Raw genomic sequence first — 25,182 nt, forward strand, 5'->3', positions numbered from 1 at the left:
AACTAGGAGATGGGGGAAAGCCGATTGCTGCAGAAGAGCATGTGGATTGGACAGAGACTTCTCTTAGAGGAGAATATATTGATAAAGATTCTCTAGGTTTTAGTCAGGAGGAGAGGATGGAAGAGGATAAAGTTTGGGCCAGACCAGATGAGAAACACTGAAATAAAAAAGAATCTGACACATCAGAAAAGGGCAGACAAATAAACAGGGACAAGGGTTTAAAGTGCGTGTACACAAATGCTAGAAGTCTAAATAATAAGATGAGTGAACTAGAGTGCCTTGTGATAAAGGAGGATATTGATATAATAGGCATCACAGAAACCTGGTGGACTGAGAGCAATCAATGGGACACAATCATTCCAGGGTACAAAATATATCGGAAGGACGGAACAGGTCATGCAAGGAGGGGGGAGTGGCACTATATATGAAAGAAAATGTAGATTCAAATGAAGTAAAAATCTGAAGCGAATCTACATGTTCCATAGAATCTCTATGGATAGAAATTTCATGCTCTAATAAAAATATAACATTAGGTATCTATTATCGACCACCTGACCAGGACAGTAATAGTGATGATGAAATGCTAAGAAAAATTAGAGATGCTATCAAAATTAAGAACCCAATAATAGTGGGGGATTTCAATTATTCCCATATTGACTGGGAACATTTCACTTCAGGACGAAATGCAGAGATAAAATTTCTCGATACTTTAAATAACTTCTTCATGGAGCAGCTGGTATGGGAACCCACAAGGGGAGAGGCAACTCTAGATTTAATCCTGAGTGGAGCGCAGGAGCTGGTCCAAGAGGTAACTATAGCAGGACCGCTTGGAAATAGTGACCATAATACAATAACATTCAACATCCCTGTGGTGGGAAGAACATCTCAACAGCCCAACACTGACATTTAAATTCAAAAGGGAGAACTATGCAAAAATGAGGGAGTTAGTTAAACAGAAGTTAAAAGGTACAGTGACTAAAGTGAAATCCCTGCAAGCTGCATGGGCGCTTTTTAAAGACACCATAATAGAGGCCAAACTTCAACATATACCCCAAATTAAGAAACACAATAAAAGAACTAAAAAAGAGCCACCGTGGCTTAACAACCATGTAAAAGAAGCAGTGAGAAATAAAAAGACTTCCTTTAAAAAGTGGAAGTCAAATCCTAGTGAGGCAAATAGAAAGGATCATAGAGACTGCCAAATTAAGTGCAAGAGTATTATAAGAAAAGCCAAAGAGGAGTTTGAAGAACAGCTAGCCAAAAACTCCAAAGGTAATAACAAAATGTTTTTAAACTACATCAGAAGCAGGAAGCCTGCTAAACAACCAGTGGGGCCCCTTGATTATCGAGATACAAAAGGAGCGCTTAAAGATGATATAGTCATTGCAGAGAAACTAAATGGATTATTTGCTTCAGTCTTCACGGCTGAGGATGTTAGGGAGATTCCCAAACCTGAGCTGGTTTTTGTAGGTGACAAATCTGAGGAACCGTCACAGATTAAAGTGTCACTAGAGGAGGTTTTGGAATTAATTGATAAACTCAACTTTAACAAGTCACCGGGACCAGATGACATTCACCCAAGAGTTCTGAAACAACTCAAATATGAAGTTGCAGAACTGTTAACTAAGATTTGTAACCTGTCCTTTAAATCGGCTTCGGTACCCAATGACTGGAAGTTAGCTAATGTAACACCAATATTTAAAAAGGGCTCTAAAGGTGATCCCGGCAGTTACAGACTGGTAAATCTAACGTCGGTACCGGGAAAATTAGTCGCAACAATAGTTGAGAATAAAATTGTCAGACACATAGAAAAATATAAACTGTTGAGCAATAGTCTACATGGTTTCTATAAAGGGAAATTGTGTCTTACTAATCTATTAGAGTTCTTTGAAGGGATCAAGAAACATGTGGACAAGGGGGATCCAGTGGACATAGTGTACTTAGATTTCCAGAAAGTCTTTGACAAGGTCCCTCACCAAAGGCTGTTACATAAATTAAGCTGTCATGGGATAAAAGGGAAGGTCCTTTCATGGATTGAGAACTGGTTAAAAGACAGGTAACAAAGATTAGGAATTAATGGTAAATTCTCAGAATGGAGAGGGGTAACTAGTGGTGTTCCCCAAGGGTCAGTCCTAGGACCAATCCCATTCAATTTATTCATAAATGATCTGGAGAAAGGAGTAAACAGTGAGGTGGCAAAGTTTGTAGATTATACTAAACTGCTAAAGATAGTTAAAACCAAAGCAGACTGTGAAGACCTTCAAAAAGATCTCACAAAACTAAGTGATTGAGCAACAAAATGGCAAATGAAATGTAATGTGGATAAATGTAAAGTAATGCACATTGGAAAAAATAACCCCAACTATACATAAAATATGATGGGGGCTAATTTAGCTACAACTAATGAGAAAAGAGATCTTGGAGTCATCGTGGATAGTTCTCTGAAGATGTCCACAGTGTGCAGTGGCAGTCAAAAAAGCAAACAGAATGTTAGGAATCTTTCAAAAAGGGATAGAGAATAAGATGGAGAATATCTTATTGCCCTGATATAAATCCACGGTACGCCCACATCTTGAATACTGTATACAGATGTGGTCTCCTCATCTCAAAAGAAAGATACTGGCATTAGAAAAAGTTTAGAGAAGGGCAACTCAAATGATTAGGGGTTTGGAACAGGTCTCATATGAGGAGAGACTAAAGAGGCTAGGATACTTGGAAATGGCAGAGATGCTTAATGACTTATTTGTTTCAGTCTTCATTGAGAAGTCTGAAGGAATGTCTAACATAGTGAATGCTTATGGGAAAGGGGTAGGTTTAGAAGATAAAATAAAAAAAGAACAAGTTAAAAATCATTTAGAAAAGTTAGATGCCTACAAGTCACCAGAGCCTGATGAAATGCATCCTAGAATACTCAAGGAGTTAATAGATGAGGTATCTGAGCCTCTAGCTATTATCTTTGGAAGTCATGGGAGACGGGAGAGATTCCAGAAGACTGGAAACGGGCAAATATAGTGCCCATCTATAAAAAGGGAAATAAGAACAACCCAGGAAACTACAGACCAGTTAGTTTAACTTCTGTGCCAGGGAAGATAATGGAGCAAGTAATTAAAGAAATCATCTGCAAACACTTAGAAGGTGGTAAGGTGATAGGGAATAGCCAGCATGGATTTGTAAAGAACAAATCATGTCAAACCAGTCTGATAGCTTTCTTTGATAGGATAACGAGTCTTGTGGATAAGAGAGAAGTGGTGAATGTGGTATACATAGATTTTAGTAAGGCATTTGATACGGTCTCACATGATATCCTTATCGATAAACTAGGCAAATACAATTTAGATGGGGCTACTATCAGGTAGGTGCATAACTGGCTGGATAACCGTACTTAGAGAGGAGTTATTAATGGCTCCCAATCCTGCTGGAAAGGTATAACAAGTGGGGTTCCGCAGGGGTCTGTTTTGGGACCGGCTCTGTTCAATATCTTCATCAACAACTTAGATGTTGGCATAGAAAGTACGCTTATTAAGTTTACAGACGATACCAAACTGGGAGGGTTTGCAACTGCTTTGGAGGACAGGGTCAAAATTCAAAATAATCTGGACAAATTGGAGAAATGGTCTGAGGTAAACCGGATGAAGTTCAATAAAGACAAATGCAAAGTGCTCCACTTAGGAAGGAACAATCAGTTTCACACATACAGAATGCGAAGAAACTGTCTAGGAAGGAGTATGGCAGAAGGAGATCTAGGGGTCATAGTGGACCATAAGCTAAATATGAGTCAACAGTGTGATACTGTTGCAAAAAAAGCAAACGTGATTCTGGGATGCATTAACAGGTGTGTTGTAAACAAGACATGAGAAGTCATTCTTCCGCTTTACTGTATGCTGGTTAGGCCTCAACTGGAGTATTGTGTCCAGTTCTGGGCACCGCATTTCAAGAAAGATGTGGAGAAATTGGAGAGGGTCCAGAGAAGAGCAACAAGAATGATTAAAGGTCTTGAGAACATGACCTGTGAAGGAAGGCTGAAAGAACTGGGTTTGTTTAGTTTGGAAAAGAGAAGACTGAGAGGGGACATGATAGCAGTTTTCAGGTATCTAAAAGGGTGTCATCAGGAGAAGGGAGAAAACATGTTCACCTTAGCCTCTAATGATAGAACAAGAAGCAATGGGTTTAAACTGCAGCAAGGGAGATTTAGGTTGGATATTAGGAAAAAGTTTCTAACTGTCAGGGTAGTTTAAACACTGGAATAAATTGCCTAGGGAGGTTGTGGGATCTCCATCTCTGGAGACATTTAAGAGTAGGTTAGATAAATGTCTGTTAGGGATGGTCTAGATAGTATTTGGTCCTGCCATGAGGGCAGGGGACTGGACTCGATAACCTCTCGAGGTCCCTTCCAGTCCTAGAGTCTGAGTCTATGAGACTTTTCATCTTGGAAAAGAGGAGACTAAGGGGGGGGGATATGATAGAGGTATATAAAATCATGAGTGGTGTGGAAAAAGTGAATAAGGAAAAGTTATTTACTTGTTCCCATAATATAAGAACTAGGGGCCACCAAATGAAATTAATGAGCAGCAGGTTTAAAACAAATAAAAGGAAGTTCTTCTTCACACAGCACATTGTGAACCTGTGGAACTCCTTGCCTGAGGAGGTTGTGAAGGCTAGGACTATAACAGGGTTTAAAAGAGAACTAGATAAATTCATAATGGTTAAGTCCATTAATGCTATTAGCTAGGATGGGTATGGAATGGTGTCCCTAGCCTCTGTTTGTCAGATGGTGGAGATGGATGGCAGAAGAGCAATCACTTTATCATTACCTGTTAGGTTCACTCCCTCTGGAACACCTGGCATTGGTCACTGTTGGTAGACAGGATGCTGGACTGGACAGACCTTTGCTCTGACCCAGTATGTCCATTCTTATGTTCTTATGTTCATGGATAGTACTGTAGCTTCTATTTGAAAATGAGTCTGCTGTATCTTGTGACTTGCTTTAAAGGGTGTGTCTGCATGTTGAATTCGAGGACAAATATTTGCTTTAGCTCTCATTGAGCTAATAGCTGAAAGACATACTAGTCATCCTAAGTTGTGCCCATCTGACACCAGAGGCACTTACTCAGAATGAGAGCTAGCACAGATATGTCTCCTCAGCCTTGATATCACACCCCTAACTTGAACTTTAAGTTCTGTTGACTTTCAATTGGATTTAGGGCCTAGATCCCCAAAGGTAGTTAGGTGTAGCATCACCTAATTCCTAGGCTGCCACCTAGAGGAATCCTCAACGGTACATTAGGCACCCATGCTCCACATACAATGCATGAGGAGAGTTAGGCACTGAGGGACAGGATCCTTACAGACTAAGTGGGGAGCTGTCTAAGCTAGCTAGTAGTGAAATGCAGAGGAAAGAAATCCCTTTCCTGGTGTTAAGCACCTAAGCCAGGTGAGTTGCTTAGAAGACCCATGCCTTAGCAGACAAAACCCAGACTCTTCTTGCAAAGAAACATCCTCCTCCTCACCCCATTTTCATTATAACCAATAGCCTAGTGGTTAGGACTCTCATCTCAGATGTAAAAGATCTGGTTTCAAACACTTGCTGTGCCAGATTTGGAACAGGGCCTTGAATCCACAGTTCTGCTGAACACCCTAACCACTAGGCTATAGTGTTAGTCTCGCTTTAGTCCAGTGAATAGTTAATAATTTATGTAAAGTGGAGCAGTTTCAACAGGGGCAATTGAGAACCCACCTTCCAGAATACTCAATAACCTGATGGTTAGGGCATTCACCTGGATGTTTGAGAGCTGGGTTCCAAGACCCTGTTCTAAATCAAGGAGAGCAGGAATTTTAACTTGGGTTTCCCACTTCCCAGGTGCATGTCCTAACTCAGGGATAGGCAACTTATGGCACGCGAGCTGATTTTCAGTGGCACTCACACTGTCTGGGTCCTGGCCACCGATCTGGGGGGCTCTGCATTGTAATTTAATTTTAAATGGATCTTCTTAAACATTTTAAAAACCTTATTTTCTTCACATACAACAATAGTTTAGTTATATATTATAGACTTATAGAAAGAGACCTTCTAAAAACTTTAAAATCTATTACAGGCATGCAAAACCTTGAATTAAAGTGAATAAATGAAGACTCAGCACACCACATCTGAAAGGTTGCCGACCCCTGCCCTAACTCCTAGGCTGCGACACACCCTCTCCCTCCCAACCTGCTCACCCCTGGCTGTCTTTTGAGACAGGTGTGGAGTCTTAGCCATTGTTGAGGAATGCCAGGGGAATTCCTACTTTGAGAATCCCACTTTAGGGCCACTGGGCCTTGGCTTCAGAGAGGGCTTCAAGCAGGTTGTTAGATATGGGGTAACAGGTCTGACTGCAGAATTGGAAGCATCTGTGAGGTGCAGTGGCAGCTGGACTGTGGTTTTGGGAATGGCAGTGGTGCCTAGATGATGGACTAGGGCACCTAAATACCTTTTTGGGGATCTAGCCATAGGTTCCTAAATAACTTATGTGCTTTTGAAAATTTTGCCCCAAATCTAGCAAATTATTTGAGGTTAAGAAAAGTGTTCGATGCTTTGCAAAATGACTAGTCTGCAAATTTAGTAAACATTATAAAATGTGGAGCAGTTGGAATGCATGCTACAAAGGGATAAACTTCCAAATTATTGCATAGGAAGTTAGCAGAGACTAATGGTAATGGAAGTCATGTGGCTAACATACCATATGATATTTCAGAAAATAGGGGAAACAGAATGAGGGGTAGTCAAACAAATGGTAGTCCAAGGTGCAAATCAGGGAGCTACTAAATAAAATAAATATTAGGAGTATTTTTAGTTAGCATTAGTGATACTGAATAGACAGTTTTATAAGCCTGAAAATTCAACTGTTGGAAAAAAGCAGAATTTAGCCTGTGTGCTTTAAAGGATTTAAGTAATACTCCCTGAACTTTGTTTTAGGATATATCTAAAAATAAATAAAATAAATCAATTTGGAGAACTGCTATTGATGTTTTTTATTTGCTGTAATTATAATACAGATACAAGAACATTAAGGTCGTATTTTAAGTATTCAGGAAGTGCAAAAAAAAGTTCTGATTGCAAACTTAACTCATTCATATTGCACAAATTCTTCAGTTTTGCCCAGATAAAGTTTTTTGAACCTCTGTCTGAATTATCACCAAGCAGGTAAGGTGGAAGAGAATCAATAGGACATAGGAATTTCTCCTTTGCTTACTGGAGAGCTGAAATCATTAGGAAAGGATAGATGAAGTGTGACGTCTACTTTAGAAAGATGTTAATAAGCTAGTAATCTTAAAATGTGAGATCTTCGGGACTTATACATTGCAGATATTTATAATAGTAACTAATTAAAAAAGCACTGTGGATTAAAAATATCTTTTAGTTACACAAACAACTTGAACTAACTGCAAAACATTTTGACACAAAAAATAAAGAGAGCTGAAATTTAGAAAACTGCCAAAGATGAATCTAGAGCAAGTAATTTTCAGTTCAACAAGTAACAGGACACTTTTGTGAAGAGAAAAATCTTGGAATATAGCTTTTCTTTAGGCACATGGGCCCGGAACCACAAAAGGTCTTAAGTGCCTAGAAAATCACTGGAACAATAATGGGACCCACAAAGGCTAGATTAGGTGCCTACGCTCCCTATACAATGAAAAGAAGAAATAGGCACATAAGGGTGGGATCCACAGAAGCCAGCACACTAGGCAGGGTGTTCCCTACACTAGCCAATAGGAGATGCTGACCAGAAGAGTGTGTTCTAAGCCACACCCCTATCAAGGAGTTAATGTGCCTGTGTCGGGGCTGCATACTTAGTCATTGAGCCAGGAAGAGAGAGAGAATGAATGACTGTATAGACTGGGGTTAGAACACCCATGTGGGAGATCTAGTGTCTCTGCTCTAATGACTCTAATTCTTTGTCCAAAATGGAATATCTTCAACAGGAGAAACTGAGCATCTCCACAGCAGAATTTGGCATTGCCCAGTGCTTTGGGCACTCGCCTGAGAGCTGAGATCCCCGTGTTCAAAACCTTTCTCCATATCTGGCAGAAGTGGGAATTGAACCTCTCTCTCCCACAGCCTGGGTGAGTGACATAAGCACAGGGCTAAAAATTATAAGGGAGGCGCCATCTTCTGCATTTCTACCTGGATTTTGAATGGGGCTGTGACTATGCCTACCAAATTGGGCCTCTCAGGCAAGATACATGAGTGAATGCCTGTCTTTCCCTGATTTATAGATCACGCTGAGGCATGGGTGTGAGAGATGCATCCAGACACCTAGAGTGAGGCAGCAGGATGCACGCCCAGAAGCAGAAACTTAAATGACTAGGGAACTTTTACAATGACAATTTAGGCACAAGTGAATTTACGTGTCTACTGGGCTACACAGCAGCCAAGCAGTTTTCTGGATTGCAGTGGAGCCTAAAACTGGGGCTTAAAAGTCTAAGTCCGTTTGTGGATCTGGACTTTGCATACTATGGTTGTGATCACCTAGTCAGTTGTTTGTGGGTAAGATTTCAAACCATTGTGCAGAGATTGAGCTATACAACTCCCACTGTCAGAGGGACATCTCTGCACATCTTTGTTTGATGTTAAAATGACTGGTTGACTTGTTATAGAAAAACAAATAATGGTTATAAGAACGGGCTTTAATGAGCCATCTGCCTATTCCTGTTCTTTGAAAGTTCATGTGTTCCCAATAAAGTGATACTATATTAAAAGTAAAGTGTGCAATTTAACTTTCTCAACTGCAAGTACCAGATGCTGCCCTGTGGAAGAAAAAAGTGCTGAATCTAAAAGTTCAGTTCAATCTCTTAATGCTACAAAAAATGCACCAGAATTTCTACTAAGACAACATTTTTTCAAAGATAAAGTGGTTTGTATATTTGCATTCAACATGCTGAGGATTTTCACTAGAGCTGGATGAAATTTTCCAGTTTTACTTACTGACCCTTTTGAACATTTTCTTTTTGGAAATAGTTGAGTCTCTTTTTAGATGCAGTGATTCAAATAAACTTTCATTTGAGAGAAAAAAAACCCAGCAAATTGGAAAGGGCTGATGGAGTTGCCAAAACTATAAAAAAAATTATGCAACTTCACTTATGAGCAGAGGCAGAGCTGGTTTATGCCATCTTTGGGAAATTGTCTTTTATAGGTTGTTAGGCAAGTGGGTGAAAGTCTCGTTGAGAGAGTTAAAAAAATTATATAGTTTATACACACAAAATTTACTTTCTCTTGATTTGGGATCAAAGGGTGCAGAGAAGACCCTTATATACGTCTAATAGGGGAAGTGTGGCATAGTGCCCTCAAGGAGTTTATTCACTTTACAATGGATAGATCATGTGAGATGATAGTGTGACTCACTGCAAAAGTGCATATTCGGTTCCTCTGTAATGACTGGCTCACTAAAGAATAACAGGCTACTGAGTTTCTCCTTAAGTTAGCTCCAGTAGTAGAGTTCTGTGCTGTGGTGCTGTATGTCCAAAGTTCAGACCTTGGTTTATCACTCACGCAATGTACATTAGGTACAGCTAACTGGTGTCCAAAACTTGGCATTTCCTTTCTTTTATGAATTTGTATTGGGTACATGTTATGCTTAACCAAGTTTGATTGCATAGTTTCTGTTTATGGAATATTTTAGTGGAGGGAAACCTCACCAACTGCAACTTTTAGACCGTGTACAGTGCCAAGTAGGGATAGCGAGGGGGCTAAAGTGGCCACAGCTCCTATTGCTCTGGTCAGTATTCTATTCAAAATGGATGCTGTGGGAATAACCTCACGATCAATTTTAGATAACATGCAAAGATGGGTAAATGGCAAAACCCACCATCCCGCACTGTCCACATAACACCTGTATTATCAGAAGCTATTTTGTGGATAACAGAGCAGTGTCAGCCATTATTACCCTTTAGAATAAATGACCTGTTTTAGTTGTGTCCCTTCAGAGTCTAATGGAACCAGAATGGCAGATTGCTATAAGCAAAAATATTGATAGCTTGATAGGCCTTTACAATGATCTTGTATGCTTAGCTATCGATTCAGTAGCTCCTCATTACCTCCTTCCTGGTTTAGCTTTCTTGGGGGAGCATTGGCGTGCTAAACTCAGAGTTGTGAGTTCAATCCTTGAGGGGGCCACCTAGGAATCTGGGACAAAATCAGTACTTGGTCCTGCTAGTGAAGGCAGGGGGTTGGACTCAATGACCTTTCAAGGTACCTTCCAGTTCTAGGAGATTGGTATATCTCCAATTATTGCCTTTAATTACCTTATTCAGGTCACCAGCATGTATGGATGTCCTGTGACTGACACACACAGTAGGAGAGAAGGCCGCTATTGAGGGAGGAATTTGGTCATGGTATGTCTTCCTCTGCAGCATGGGGCACTTATAAAGCCAGTTGCCTACTGGCAGTTTGACAGGGACTAGTGTCAATCACCTCTACTTCATATGTCCTTTTTGCTGCCCTTCTCAACATTTGTACAACATTAATGTTTTGAAGTGGGAAATAAGACTCCCAAGTAGGAGCACCTTGTCTACAGCCGCTGAAGAAAAAAATGAAAGCCTTTTAATGTTCACTTTGTAATATTTGTGTGCATCATTGTAGGGCAGCAGTTCTGTGGTTCTAGTCAGAAACCAAGTGAGAGCACAAATTTTATTTCTATATTCAATATTTTCTAAAATAGTTGCATCCAATAACAATATAGCATTTCTTCAAGATCTTACAGCTTACACTGGTAGATATGTTTTGTGTGTATTTTGACTCTCACAAATTTTAATAGCAGCATCTGACAACTGTAATTAATACTCGAGTATTAAAAATCTTGGACTTCATATACTGTGCTGAACAATAAATTTGTTAAGACCACATTGGTTATTAAAGGCAGGACTGGTGGCACCGCCTATAGCCAGGGTTGTCTGACACTTCGCATTATAAGACCCTGTTTTCAGTTCCTTATGACACTGCCAAACTTTAACAGTTTGGGTTGAAATTTTCCATGCTGAGGGTGTGTCAGGCTGAATTATTTTGAAAATTTTTCAGATAAAAGTTCAGCTGTTTTCAAGAATGAGAGTAAAGAAAAATAAATTTTCACTGCAAGACTCCAATTCAGCCCCAGAGCAGGTCTGTCATCAGCACTGAAGAAAGCAAGCCGGGGTCCTGTGGTAAAAATAGTATGTGATCATGTAATTCAAGAGTGTGAAAATGCATATGGACATGGGCCTGAACTAAGTTTTCCAGAAGCAACCTTAATTGTCACTGATAGCTTTCTTTGATAGGGTAATGAGCCTTGTGGATAAGGGAGAAGCGGTAGATGTGATATACCTAGACTTTAGTAAGGCATTTGGTACGGTCTCGCATGATATTCTTATAGATAAACTAGGAAAGTACAATTTAGATGGGGCTACTATAAGGTGGGTGCATAACTGGCTGGATAACCGTACTCAGAGAGTAGTTGTTAATGGCTCCCAATCCTGCTGGAAAGGTATAACAAGTGGGGTTCCGCAGGGGTCTGTTTTGGGACCGGCTCTGTTCAATATCTTCATCAACGATTTAGATGTTGGCATAGAAAGTACGCTTATTAAGTTTGCAGGTGATACCAAACTGGGAGGGATTCCAACTGCTTTGGAGGACAGGGTCAAAATTCAAAATGATCTGGACAAATTGGAGAAATGGTCTGAGGTAAACAGGATGAAGTTCAATAAAGATAAATGCAAAGTGCTCCACTTAGGAAGGAACAATCTGTTTCACACATACAGAATGGGAAGAGACTGTCTAGGAAGGAGTATGGCAGAAAGAGATCTAGGGGTCATAGTGGATCACAAGCTTAATATGAGTCAACAGTGTGATACTGTTGCAAAAAAAGCAAACGTGATTCTGGGATGCATTAACAGGTGTGTTGTAAGCAAGACACGAGAAGTCATTCTTCCGCTTTACTCTGTGCTGGTTAGGCCTCAATTGGAGTATTGTGTCCAGTTCTGGGCACCGCATTTCAAGAAAGATGCGGAGAAATTGGAGAGGGTCCAGAGAAGAGCAACAAGAATGATTAAAGGTCTTGAGAACATGACCTATGAAGGAAGGCTGAAAGAATTGGGTTTGTTTAGTTTGGAAAAGAGAAGACTGAGAGGGGACATGATAGCAGTTTTCAGGTATCTAAAAGGGTGTCATCAGGAGGAGGGAGAAAACGTGTTCACCTTAGCCTCTAATGATAGAACAAGAAGCAATGGGCTTAAACTGCAGCAAGGGAGATTTAGGTTGGACATTAGGAAAAAGTTCCTAATTGTCAGAGTAGTTAAACACTGGAATAGATTGCCTAGGGAAGTTGTGGAATCTCCATCTCTGAAGATATTTAAGAGTAGGTTAGATAAATGTCTGTTAGGGATGGTCTAGACAGTATTTGGTCCTGCCATGAGGGCAGGGGACTGGACTCAATGACCTTTCGAGGTCCCTTCCAGTCCTAGAGTCTATGAGTCACATTTCCTAAATTTTTGAGTGCTTGACTTGCAACCTGAATGTTCTTTTAACATGGCAGGGGGGAGTGGGAGAGAGTGGTAATAATATCTAAACTTTATTTGTAGTGAGTAATGAACCAGCGGCTATCTTTGATCATCTGTACCAGTCCATATGCTTGGCTAAAGTTCATCTCTGTCAACAGATTAAGACAATATGCTGAAATATTTTCAGTGGTGTCATCTTGTTTGTATGGCAGGCGTGTTGGTTTAACCTGGGCAGTCATTTCTCACTCCAGCAGATAGAATGTCTGTATCTTTAACACAGAAGACATAAGCAAATGGTACCTCCCATCCGCCTGATCCTACCTTTATGACAGAGCACAGTACCGCATACATGTCTGGTTGCAGTGTCCATAAGAGGCACTGATGATCTAGAAGAGCACAAGAAGCTCAGAAGGAGCTCACCCCTAGGATGTTCAAGGCAATAAACCAGATGTGAGGATTCCCCCACAGGAAAATCCAGGGCACATTTCCCACAATTCACTGACAGGAAAATCTCTTAATATAAGGACCAGTCACACAGGAAGATCTAACTCACTTTAGGTTTATGACATAACTATTGAGAGGGCAAGACATGGGAAGAGGGTTTGTCAGACATCGTCATAACAGTGGTGGCAGACAAATAAAACAATTGTTTTGACAGGCCATTTGTTCCCTAGTTCACTTGTTCTGTGCTATCAGTCTGTAGCAGGCCAAACAAGAGTCCACAGACATAGAGTATGTCTACACTCCAGCATAGAGGTATACATTTCAGCTCAAGGAGACATACCTATGATCAATACCCGCTCTGATCAAGCCAAAGTGCTAAAATTTGAGTGCAGCCACAGTGGTACAAGTGGCAATGGTAGCCTCCCAGATACATGCCTGTCCAAGATGCTAGGCCCATACTTAGGTGGCTAGCTCTTCCAGCCACTTGCACTGCTGTGGCTACACTCTATTTTCAGCAAGTTAGCTCAGTCAGTGCTAGTGCGGTATGTCTCCTGGAGCAGGAATTTACTGGACATGAGCTCTTGTCAAAAACAAATTAAAATTTCCCTGCCCCTGGCTTTCCTCAACTACTCTTTCTAAAGCTATCCTGACCTCTCCCCATAGGGTTCAGCCTCAAAGCCTGTAAACAAACAAACACAGTATTGATATTGCAAAATAACAAGCAAAAGCAAGAAACAATAGATTACTTGTCACTTCTTCCACCATGCCTTACACTAACGCGGAAGTACCAACTGGCTGCCTATGAACTACACTTCAAAGCAACCTCTAGACTCTGACTGGGAAAAAGGGCTTCCAGAATATTCTTCTCTTTGCACTCCAGTGACCAGCCCTATCAGAGTTAACAGTCTGGGTTTCTCCCCAAACTATGAACTGCCATTCTGAGACTACTTCCTCTCCCTCAGCAATCATGCCCCTGTAATATGGTCTGTTAGAGAATACCTTGATACGTGGTGGTACTGACCCTGGAGGATTCTTTCATCAGCCTTAAAGGGTCATTATATCCCAATTCATCAACAATAGTATATTTTTAGAGTACACCCATGTACACTATGCAAAAATATGAATATGTTCACTGTCTGGTGTTGATGTAGCGGTACTGATCCTCTGACTGCCCAGATAGCAAATATCCTTACAAGATGGGCTGGACTTGGGAATGAATGCCAGCCCTTTACAAGTCCATTCTTCTGGAGATGACTGTCACTGAGGGAACATCCAGCCATCTCCAGCAATAACAGGCTGTAATTAAGGCCAGCAATCAAGCTGCCATTTCTCTTTGAGGCATGAGCTTGGTCCTGAAAGCCCTTACTAAACTGTTATTTGTATCTGAATGAAAAATCACTCTGTAGCTGTGGTCTACCAAAGTTTTATTTTTTGAAGCAGTCTGCACAGCAAAAAGAATTGGAGAACTTAGGCCCTGTTCTGCACAATCTTCTACACTTATAAATTCAGTTAATTAGAGACACATTCTTCACACTGCGCCAGGAAAGGACAGGCTGTTGCAGAGCCACATCATGTACCATGTTGTTTAATTGGCTGAAACAGTTCATCCAAGTGGCTTACTTGTGTGGTAATCTGGAAGCAACAGAATCTCTCAAAGCTCACTCTGCTTGATCAGTGGTGACTTCTTAAACAGAGAAATTAGACACTACCCTCTTGGCAATATGTAAACTGTTTATTTGGGCCTCACTTCACACTCTCTCTAAGCATTATAGGATTAATGTCCAGACCTCAGCAATTAGGAGCAGCATACTGACGTCTACGTTGGATGCTAATCCCTTCATACTGTTGTGTACATACTGCTTTGTGAGGTTCCAAGTTTTTAGGTTGACACAGAAAATCAAAGAGAATGGGATTTTTTTCTTACCTGATAATTTAATTTTCTTTACTGTATTTCAGGCTCTCCCTTCCCTTCAGCTCTGAGATACTACACTTGTGCTGTTGAAATCCTGGTAGTTACATACACACAAACAGATGTAGATATTAGATATATGAATGTACAGAAACATCTTGTAGATGGTTAAAATTCCAATGGCAGTCAGACTAGATTCAGAATTAAAGTTCATAGAATATCAGGGTTGGAAGGGACCTCAGGAAGGCATCTAGTCCAACCCCCTGCTCAAAGCAGTACTAATCCCCAGACAGATTTTTCCCCAGATCCCTAAATGGCCCCCTCAAAGATTGAATTCACAACCCTGGGTTTAGCAGGCCAATGCTCAAACCACTGAGCTATCCTTCCCCCAATTACATGAAGTTACATATTGTTGAGAAAATATGGCCTTAGTGCTTTCAAAGCTTCAGCCAACATGGGTGAGCAATACATTTATAAATAGGGCCCTATCAAATTCACGGTCCATTTTGGTCAATTTCACAGTCATAGGATTTTAAAAAAATCATAAAATTCATGATTTCAGCTATTTAAATCTGAAATTTCACGGTCTTGTAATTATAGGGGCCCTGACCCAAAAAGGAGTTATGGAAGGGTCACAAGGTTATTGTAGGGAGGGTTGCAGAACTGCTACCTTACTTCTGTGCTGCTGCTGGCAGCAGCGCTGCCTTCAGAGCTGGACAGCAGGAGCTGCTGGCTTGGATCCCAGCTCTGAAGGCAAAGCCGCCTTCAGCAACAGCGCAGAAGTAAGGAAGGCAGGGTATGGTATTGCCACCCTTACTTCTGCACTGTTGCCTGCAGAGCTGGGCCCTCCGTCAGCAGCTGCCACTCTCCAACTGCCCAGCTATGAAGACAGCAGCGCAGAAGTAAGGGTGGGATGGTATGATATTGCCACCCTTACTTTTGCACTGCTGGTGATGGGGACCTGCCTTCAGAGCTGGGTGCCTGGCTCTGAAGTCAGTGCAGAAATAAGGGTAGCAATACCATCCCCCTTCCCCCATAAAATAACCTTGCAACCCCCTGTCATAAACAGACCATTTTTATGTATTTTTCTTTCTTTTTACATAAAGCTTTCTTTTTAAGACCTGTTGGAGTTTTTCTTTAGTGGGGAACTCCAGGGAATTGAGTCTGTAGCTCACCAGGGAATTGGTGGGAGGAAGAAGTCAGGGGGAAATCTGTGTGTGTTAGATTTACTAGCCTGACTTTGCATTCCCTCTGGAAGAAGGAGGGGGGTGGAGGGAGGAGATTAGCTCTCTCTCGATACTTGTATTTTCCAGGACTGGAAATAGGGAGGGTGGAGTCCCTCTGTTTAGATTCCCGGAACTTGCTTCTGTGTATCTCTTCAGGAACCCAGGGAGGGAACACCTGGAAGGGAGAAGGTGGGGGAAATGGTTTATTCCCCTTTGTGGTAAGACTCAAGGAATTTTGGTCTTGGGGTCCCCAGGGAAGGTTGTTGGGGGGACCAGAGTGCCCCAAAACACTCTAATTTTTTGGGTGGTGGCAGCTTTACCAGGTCCAAGCTGGTAACTAAGCTTGGAGGTTTTCATGCTAACCCCCATATTTTGGACGCTAAGGTCCAAATCTGGGAATATGTTATGACACCCCCCTGCAGCACCCTTTTAGGTCAGGAATCCCAATTTGAGAAACACTGGTCTCCCCCATGAAGTCTGTACAGTATAGGGTAAAAGCACACAAAAGACCAGATTTCACGGTCTATGACATGTTTTTCATGGCCGAGAATTTGGCAGGGCCCTATTTATAATCAGAGCAGACATTACCAAAAAAGTTTCAGAGTACTGTCTGGAGCTATTCTCCAAACATCTGGGCAAGCATAGAAAATCTCAGAAAGAGAAAATTGTCAGGAAAGAAAATTTTCTTATTTTAAAAATTATTCAGCAATATTGAAATATTGACAAAACAGGTTTCAGATTTCCCCCTCCCACTCCAATGCTCTTGATTTAAACCACTTAAAAACAAATACAAACTTTAGGCAATCTTTGACCAGCATCTTTAAATGCTGACGCACTTGTTGTTCTAACGTATGTGAAAAAGACATGCATCCAGGTTGTTTACAAATTCAGAGAATTAAACTTTTTATTTAGTTAATTATTTTATATTTTAATGCTTTTGAAAGTGTTTGAGAGTTTTGGAAACCAAAGATCCCTTTATTTGCATGACAGGCTTGCCATAGGCCCTCTGCATAGGTGTAAATTATACCCGTTGTGAGAAATATGATGGCCATAAAAATAGAAATTACTTGATTGTTTCAGTTGATGAATTAAAACATTTAATTTGAAAGGAAGCTTAAGTTCTAATAAAGCAGACTCTTTGTAAAATGCACTGTGCTTTGTCAATAGTAAATATCTATAAGTAAATATCTATAAAAGGAAAGTTATCAAAAACTAAGTCTTTCGCTTCTAGATGAGACAGTTCTTCTGTATGTGATTTTAGCACTTTCATATTTTATATGAGATGCTTCCAAAGAGGATGGATATATACTAATAAATCCAGGAAAATACAGGGTGTTAGCTTTTGAATTCAAGCATTGCTTAGACTCTGCGGTTATAGACACTAGAGGTAGAGCCCCGTATTTTTCTCAAATACACAATAACCAGAAATAAAACAAAAAAACTACATATAAAATGAAAACAAAAAGACAAAGCTTCTCATCAGCCATGGGAGATTTAGTGGCCAGCGTCAGCACCCACAGGTGCAAACAGTGAACTAATAGGATCACTTCCACCATACAGAGTGCACCAGCCTAGGGAAGGACCTGCCAGGGTCACATGCATTCATGGTGCATGGGTACTGTGCGTCCTCAGGTAGGGCTGGCAGGAGGATTTAGCAGCCTCACAAAGAGTGCAGGAGACAGACAGATACCTGAGTGAGGCAACCATTGTGGTGAGGAAGCTAGGGAGAATGGGTGCTCAACCTCTCCTGAGCACGACCATCAAGGGAGTCGTAGCACTGCAGTTTTCCCCTCCTTCCATGGGATGGCGTGATGAGTCCTGGCTGGGCACTGGGCATCACTGCAGAGGAGTCTGCGCACGGGTTGGGTATTGAGATGATGGTGTCTGGATCTCAGGCAGAGGTTGGAGGAGTTGAGGCAGGTGGGGAAAGGGGGTCTAAGGCTCAGAGGGGCAAGGGTTGGGGTCCAGGTGGAGTCAGGGTTGTTAGGTGTTGTAGATGTTATAAAGAGGCCCAAGGAGTCAAAAGTGTTACCATAGCCTTGGCAATGTCCAACATTAACAGTGTTAAGATTCAGGATTTTGTATACAGAGCCCTCAGCCTGCTTAGAACCATTGTCAAACACATCATTAAAATTCCTTTTAATCTTCAATTAAAATACAGAAAAGGGAGAAAAACAGTTAAAGCATTTAACATATAAAGTGTTAAGTAAATTTTATTCTAACAACAACCTGTGTTCCCTTTTCTTTTAGCTGGAAAGAGTTTTTAAAAGGAAACCCTCCCCTCACCCTACCCCATATTACAGTCTTTTCGGTGGTATTTAAAATGGTAATAACTGTCCTTTCTAGGGAAATGAGGAAAAGTTAGTTGAAATGGGCTGGAGCTATCATTGTTGCTGTTGTTATTTGAAGTCCAGTTCTGTTTTCTAGAAGACAAAGCAAGACAAACACACACGAGGGGAAAGAAGAGAACAGCAAAGATAGAAAATGCAGCCTCTGTCTCTGGTGCTGACTCACTTGCAGTCTCACTGCTGGAGAAACACAAGCACAGCATATGATCTTATTAGCCATATTGAGACCTGGCAAACTTATACCAATGTTGGGCTGTTCAGGGAATTGCATTTAGCTGCCTTTTTCTGGTCAAAGGCTCACAGCGGTGTTGCAGAATATACAGTCTTGGCCAGCTAAGCCAGACTCCTCTTAGATACAAGGAAAAGGAGAGAGAGGAAAAAACAATAATAAGTTGGGGAAGGAAAAGGACACACTTCCCAGGTGGTGTTTGGAGACTTAGTCGGAGCCAGTGGTGTGGCAATGAAATTTGGCTCCCTCTCTCTGGCACAAACTGGTCAGGACATTTCTCAAGATTAGGACAGAGAAGGTCAGGGGTCCAATGAAACAGTGGGAGTGACAGTTGTCATGGTGAAGCTCCCTTTTCCCCTTTTCTAGTTCTTCAGTCAGACAGTATTTGCTTCTGTTCTTCCCTTAATTTTCCCCAAAAAAGATTTTTCTTTTAAAAAAAACAAACGGAATGATAAATGGAATAGCCCATTCTCTCATTATTTTGTTCATTAATTAGACCTCATATTGAACACACCAATTTTTGTTCCTTGATTTCTTGGCCAACACTTCTTTTGTTTACCAGACATGATGTTAACTCAGTCCTTGAGTTATATCAACAGGCCTTTTTGTTTGGACTAATTTAGTCTTTTTATGTCCCTTTTGCACCTTTTTTCCATTAATATTTGTCATAAGTTAACATGACATTTTATAAACTGTCATGTCTTACAATTAAGTTTACAATGCGTATACATTTGTAGGCCCAGTTATTACAACGGAGGGCAAGGGAGACGGATTGTGAGGGTTGGGGGATAAAACAAAGTAACACGAAATTCCCCCCCCAAAAATGAAAAAAATATAAAAATAAAAGAATTCCACATGGCTCCAATTATAGGAAGGCCTGCGATGGATTGGTAGTCTTACCGTTTTTCTGTTTTCTCCTTTCTTCAGTCCTGCCTACAACCATTTACACAAAATATGTTCACTGTGTTACAAACATATTGCCCTCTTGTGTAAAATTTCATATTTGTTTATGGACTCTCAAGTTCAGACAGAAGTCAGTCATGCAAGGGTTTAGCAGCATTGCTTTGTTATAGAGCCTGAGAGGAGAGGGTGCAGGGAAGAGAGAGCGCATTGCATTTCATTGAGCAACTTTGAGCAGTTTACATTATTATTTGACCTGATTATTAATGCTGAACAGTCTGTCAGGTAATAAAGTTAAATTTTGATGTACTTATAATGCAAATAAGTGATTTTCTCCCTTCCAGTGTTTATTGGTTTTGCAGTTTACGTGCCATAAAATGTGAGTCATTTTTTGTTTAATAGACATTTTAGGTCTGTGAAATGAAACACTGCAAAAGTAATTCTGACAGGATTGACAGGCACAGGGATGGGGCTCAGCTGCTATAGACCTCTAGACTTGATGACAGTCTTACAATAAATAATCTGATGCTGTATGAAATGATAGAGAATGTCAATTTAAAGTTCTTGATTTTCAAAACTAAGATTGTTTTATCACTGAACTGTTGCAGGACAAGTTTATGCTACTTTGTATGCTTCACATTTTTGTCCTTAATATACAGATCTGTGTCATGTGGGCTGAGAAACCATAGACGAGAATTTTAGCTCTTATGTATGTCTTCGGAATTTCACAGTGCAGACACTACCAGAATTTTTAGTTCAGGAAGCTTTAGACTAGCAATAATAGAGACTCATTCACTGCTCTTATTGTTTTGTTTTTGCATATTTTTACACTTTTGGCCCAGGTATTTTCCAAAATTTGACAACTCTATTTCATTACCTGTCTCAGCTCTATAGTTCTGTCTGTGAGTTAAATGCACCTGCAATACATGTATTATTTACTCTGCACATAAAAAGATTATGTGAGAGCCTGGCATTTACCTCTACCTGCGAACTCCTGTTATAACTACAGATTGTTTTGTCTTGACTTGGATTTTACTTTGTTTTAGTTAGCACTTGTTAGCCAACATAAGATAAGAACGCAGCTTTTTTTCCTAGGGAAGACAAGGCTTTGGTTTTAGCAGTTTGTAATTTAGTTACTTTCCAAATAGCCATATATTCCATACTGGCTCTGAATTTATCTGGCTACTAGGTACCAAACTACCACAATCACCCATTTTGTATTTTAAATGGTGTTTCTTATTTGTTGCTTAGTGTCCTGCAAACATCTCATAGGCCAGGGGTCGGTCAGCAACCTTTCAGAAGTGCTGTGCCGAGTCTTCATTTATTCACTCTGATTTAAGGTTTCGTGTGCCAGTAATACATTTTAACATTTTTAGGCCTCTCTCGATAAGTCTGTAACATATAACTAAACTATTTGTTTATATAAAGTAAATAAGGTTTTTAAAATGTTTAAGAAGCTTCATTTAAAATTAAATTAAAATACAGAGCCCTCCAGACCGGTGACCAGGCAATGTGAGTGCCACTGAAAATCAGCTCGCGTGCTGCCTTTGGCACATGTGCCATAGGTTGCCTACCCCTGCCATAGACATTTGATCACGTGTAAAATATTTTTCTAGAGCAATAATCAAGCAAGAGGTTATACATAGTTACAAATGAATGGACCATAAAAACATTGTGGGATGTTGTCCCTGTAAAATAAGCTAGGGCACCAAGCAGCTGCGCAGCACAGTGTCAAGATTTAGATGATTTTGTATGCCTTCTGGCAGAAACGTAGGCACCGACAGCGTCAGGTGGCAGCTAAACAATGGTTTTTTGAATGTCACTGCCACCTCAGTGTAGGTCTTTGGCACCTAAAAAGGCAAAGTGCCTAAGTCCCTTGTGAATCTAGTCCATCATGATTTAAGATGTTGCTTAACACTACATTTCTAATGGCATTACTTATGTTGTCTGTCTTTTTTTTCATACAGTGGAACAGATTACTATGATTATGGACATGGACTTAATGAGGAAACATATGATTCATATGGTGAGTAGCTTTGTAAGTGGAATTACCAGTGTATTTTAAAGAATTTTGAAAAAAATCAATTTAACCCAAAAAGGATTTTCATGAAGACTGCTGCAGTCCTGCATCAGGATCCACTTGCATCGACTGCTGTGCTGGTCTGGAGTCCCATTGTTATAGATGTTGAAGATTTATGGTTACTGAGACATATTTGTTGGGAAGTTCTTTTGTTTTGTTTTGTTTTGTAATTTTGTTTGCTGTCTTTGCCATATAACAGAAAAAATAAGCACTAAGGGCTAGATTTTTCCACCCTTACTCCTATTTACTACATTCCCCCAAATCAATGGGATTATATTCAGCGTATAATAATATTTAGAGTGAGTAAGGGTGGCAAAGAATTGGGCCACAAGGCCTCAGTTCATCAGAGTACCTAAGCATATGCTTAATGTACAACATGTGCTTAAGACTCATTCAAGTCAGTGGGACTTGAGCATATGCTTAAGTTCTTTGCTGAATCAGGGCTGAATTGAGCACATTTCACACTTAGTTTGTGGTCTTTTGGTATATAAATTCATTTCCAAGCTCCAGTTCTGTAAACTCAAGCAGGTAGTAATTATATAAAAGTTATAAAGTATTTTAGGTATGTAATAAACACAAGGGTACTGGAGTATTTGTATGAAGGCAAGACAACGCATAATAAAGCAAAAAGCATATGCCACAATGATAGGATTAATTTTTTCAAATCAGAAGTGCAGTGGTGACAGGTTTAATTAAAGAACTCTGTTACAGATTAGAAGCATATAAAGCATGTTAAAAGGTGCCTTTACTTCATACCTCTGGCTAGAGATCAGAGAAATGCAGTATTTGATCAGTCAGGAAGCTCAAAAACTCATGAATTGCCAGTGACTGGTGCAAGTGAATCATGACTGTGGTTAATGGATGTTATGACATTTTTTAGAACGTAACTGAAAACCATTTCCTGGTGTATCTTTTGAAGTGCATTTTACCATGTCTCCTCCCTGAAGCAATGATGACCTCAGCTAAGATTTGTTTGTCATAACAAACACTTTGAACATATAGGTTTGCCACATGTCATCTACTGGAATTGATGCAAGTAACTTGAGGGAAAGTAATTGATTAGATGAGTGCATCGAAAGAGGAGGTCACTTCAAGCAATTTTTGCCTCTCACAGTTCTTTAAATTGGTCTCTGTGGACTCTGCATTGCTTAAATCGTATATTTCAGCATTAAAGTTAACTGTATGACAGGAGGGGTCTGATTTCTCCGAGTATCTCACTAACGGAAAAACCAATAGTGATAAGCTTACAACCTGCCTAATGCAGGACTCAAGATGTAACATTTTCTAGCATTACAATATTTAAGGTTAAAAAATTAAAATTTTCTCATTAAATCTCGTGTTACTTAAAACTGATAGCTTGTTATTTGTCAGGGCAAACTCATTTACCAGAAGTTTAGTACAAAATGTTAAGTGTACACCATCATATTTCGAGATTTGCAGAAAAATTGTTAGCACCTTGGGGAGGGACCGTGTCTTCCTATGTGTTTCTATGTCTAACACATTGGAACTCTGATTCAGTCCATTGTTATTGTTAATAATACAGTTCAATGTGTGTTGCGTGTTTATTCATTTTGTTGTTGCAAGCAAGGCAAGCAATTTCCTTTGCTCTTTGAAGATTATTAAAAAGAAATCCAGCTCTGTAGCTCTTGCACTTTACAGGAAATGTATTTGTTTCTGTGAAATCCACTGTTATCTGAAATGCTGTGTTAGGCTGTGTTTTCAAAAGGGAAGCCACAAGTGTTCATAGGGGAATTATGAAACTTTTCACTTGTAGCTTTCTAATTCAAAGTAATCCTAAATTGGTAGTGACCAAAAAAAGTTGGGGGGGGAAGTGTGTGAAGAGATTTATAGCTGTTCAGTAGCCTACATAGATGGTCATGTTCTTGCTCCAGGTCCTGTTAGTATAAGTACTTCTTTGTAGCCTCATTACAGGCCATACTGAATATCATAGGTGCCTAAACACATTCTCACCCCCAGCTAATCCCAGTCAGAACTGAGGCATGGTGGAAGAGCAGTATGGGGAAGTTCACTAGTTCTTTTGCTAAATATTAGACTTAATTCTCTACAACTGTCAGTGCAAAAGCACTGAACGCAAAATTAAACTGAAAAAATTATAAGTAAAAACAAACACTGCCACAACGATCATTAGGAAAGATCTAATTATGATTTCTTTTCCTTGTTTCAGGGCAAGAAGAATGGACCAACTCAAGACACAAGGCACCTTCAGCAAGGACAACAAAGGGAATCTACAGAGACCAGCCATATGCCAGATACTGATTTTACTGTCTGATGTTGTGAAATATCCAATCTCCACCAGTCCTGTATACTGTTCCAAGTAATTTTTTTCTATAAACAATCCCTTTTTAGTAAATCAAAGTGCTTAAAAATTGAACGGCTGGACTGAACTTAAACTATTTTGTCGAAAGAACAACCTGGACAGAAAGATATGTAAAACAAGGAACTTTGTTATTTCCAGACTGTATTTGAAAAATAGATGATCAAAAAAAAATAACCTCTGATTAACTAGTGTTAAACAAAAACTAGGTTTTACTAAATATGTTAATCCATTCTTTTAACATAAGCGTAAACTTTTATTTTAAAGGTTTTCAGCAATTTAGTTCTTTTAGTTTTATTTTTCAACCATTTTGCTAGTTTTTTCTCTTGCAAACATGCGTAAAAAGGGAAGCAAATTACAAATGCAAATAATGTGGTATTTTGTAACTCAAGTCTTGAAATGTTCTGTAGTGTTAAGCAAAGTTTACACTTGCTTGATACTAAATAAACTTTTGAAAGAAAATCAGTGTGTGTGAGAGTAATTTTATGCTTTAGTTTATTTTATAATAAACCTTCATAAATAGTAGTAAACAGGGAGAAATTCATCTAACAATGATCAACATAAAAGGCTCATACTAAACACTGTACAGCTTTTTAAAAAAAAAATGGTATAAACATAAATGTACATTTATATACTCACAATAGATTTAAATGCTGTTTAAATATCCAAATGGTATGGATCTGTTTGAATGCCACATATAAAAAAAATAATCTTGGTTAAAAATGGTTTAAAATAGCTAATGAATTTTCTGAAAAAGATGTGACTAGTTTTCATCTTGTTGAGCATTTTTTCACTAGTGCAACTTTGGAATTTTTATGAGAATTTTGGTACCTTAATGACCACCTCGCTCCGTGCTGGAAGCAATAAACACAAAGCTTTTAAAGACTTTCTGACTTGACTAATTGAGGTCGCTTTCGTCAGAGACAGAGGATGTGTAACCCTTAAAACGGTCTTCATTTGCAAAGGTAAATAAATCAAATAAGATTTTAATCTCACTTAATTTATCTTAATATAGCCAATAAAATCAGGGAGGATACAAATTAGAAAGTTTCATTTTAGATTTTAGAAAGGCTTTAAGCTCACCTAAATTCTCATTTTAAAAAGTTTAATTTGTTTTAGTAATCTAAAAAGCCTTAGCTTAGTCAGTTTAATTTGGACAAATTATTCCCTATTAAACAAATGTAAAACCTCATAACTAGTAATTTGTAAT

At 39.6% G+C, this 25,182-nt stretch overlaps 1 protein-coding gene across 2 annotated transcripts in view; it reads left to right on the forward strand.

Moving 5' to 3' along the window:
• Positions 1 to 25,182, forward strand: part of KHDRBS3 (KH RNA binding domain containing, signal transduction associated 3) — a 211,474-nt gene that overhangs the window by 183,274 nt on the left and 3,018 nt on the right. The window contains exons 8-9 of one of the 2 annotated variants that reach the window (XR_003999220.1): positions 21,525 to 21,583; positions 23,823 to 23,972. Coding sequence is in view for 1 of the 2 variants with exons in the window: in XM_030553872.1 (XP_030409732.1) it covers positions 21,525 to 21,583; positions 23,823 to 23,914 (151 nt within the window). In the remaining variant the exon portion in view is untranslated. Of the gene's footprint in view, positions 1 to 21,524; positions 21,584 to 23,822; positions 24,453 to 25,182 lie in introns of those variants that run through there. The other variant, XM_030553872.1, reaches the window with a different exon arrangement.

This window comes from Gopherus evgoodei, chromosome 2, assembly GCF_007399415.2.
Source record: "Gopherus evgoodei ecotype Sinaloan lineage chromosome 2, rGopEvg1_v1.p, whole genome shotgun sequence".
Lineage (NCBI taxonomy): Eukaryota > Metazoa > Chordata > Testudines > Testudinidae > Gopherus > Gopherus evgoodei.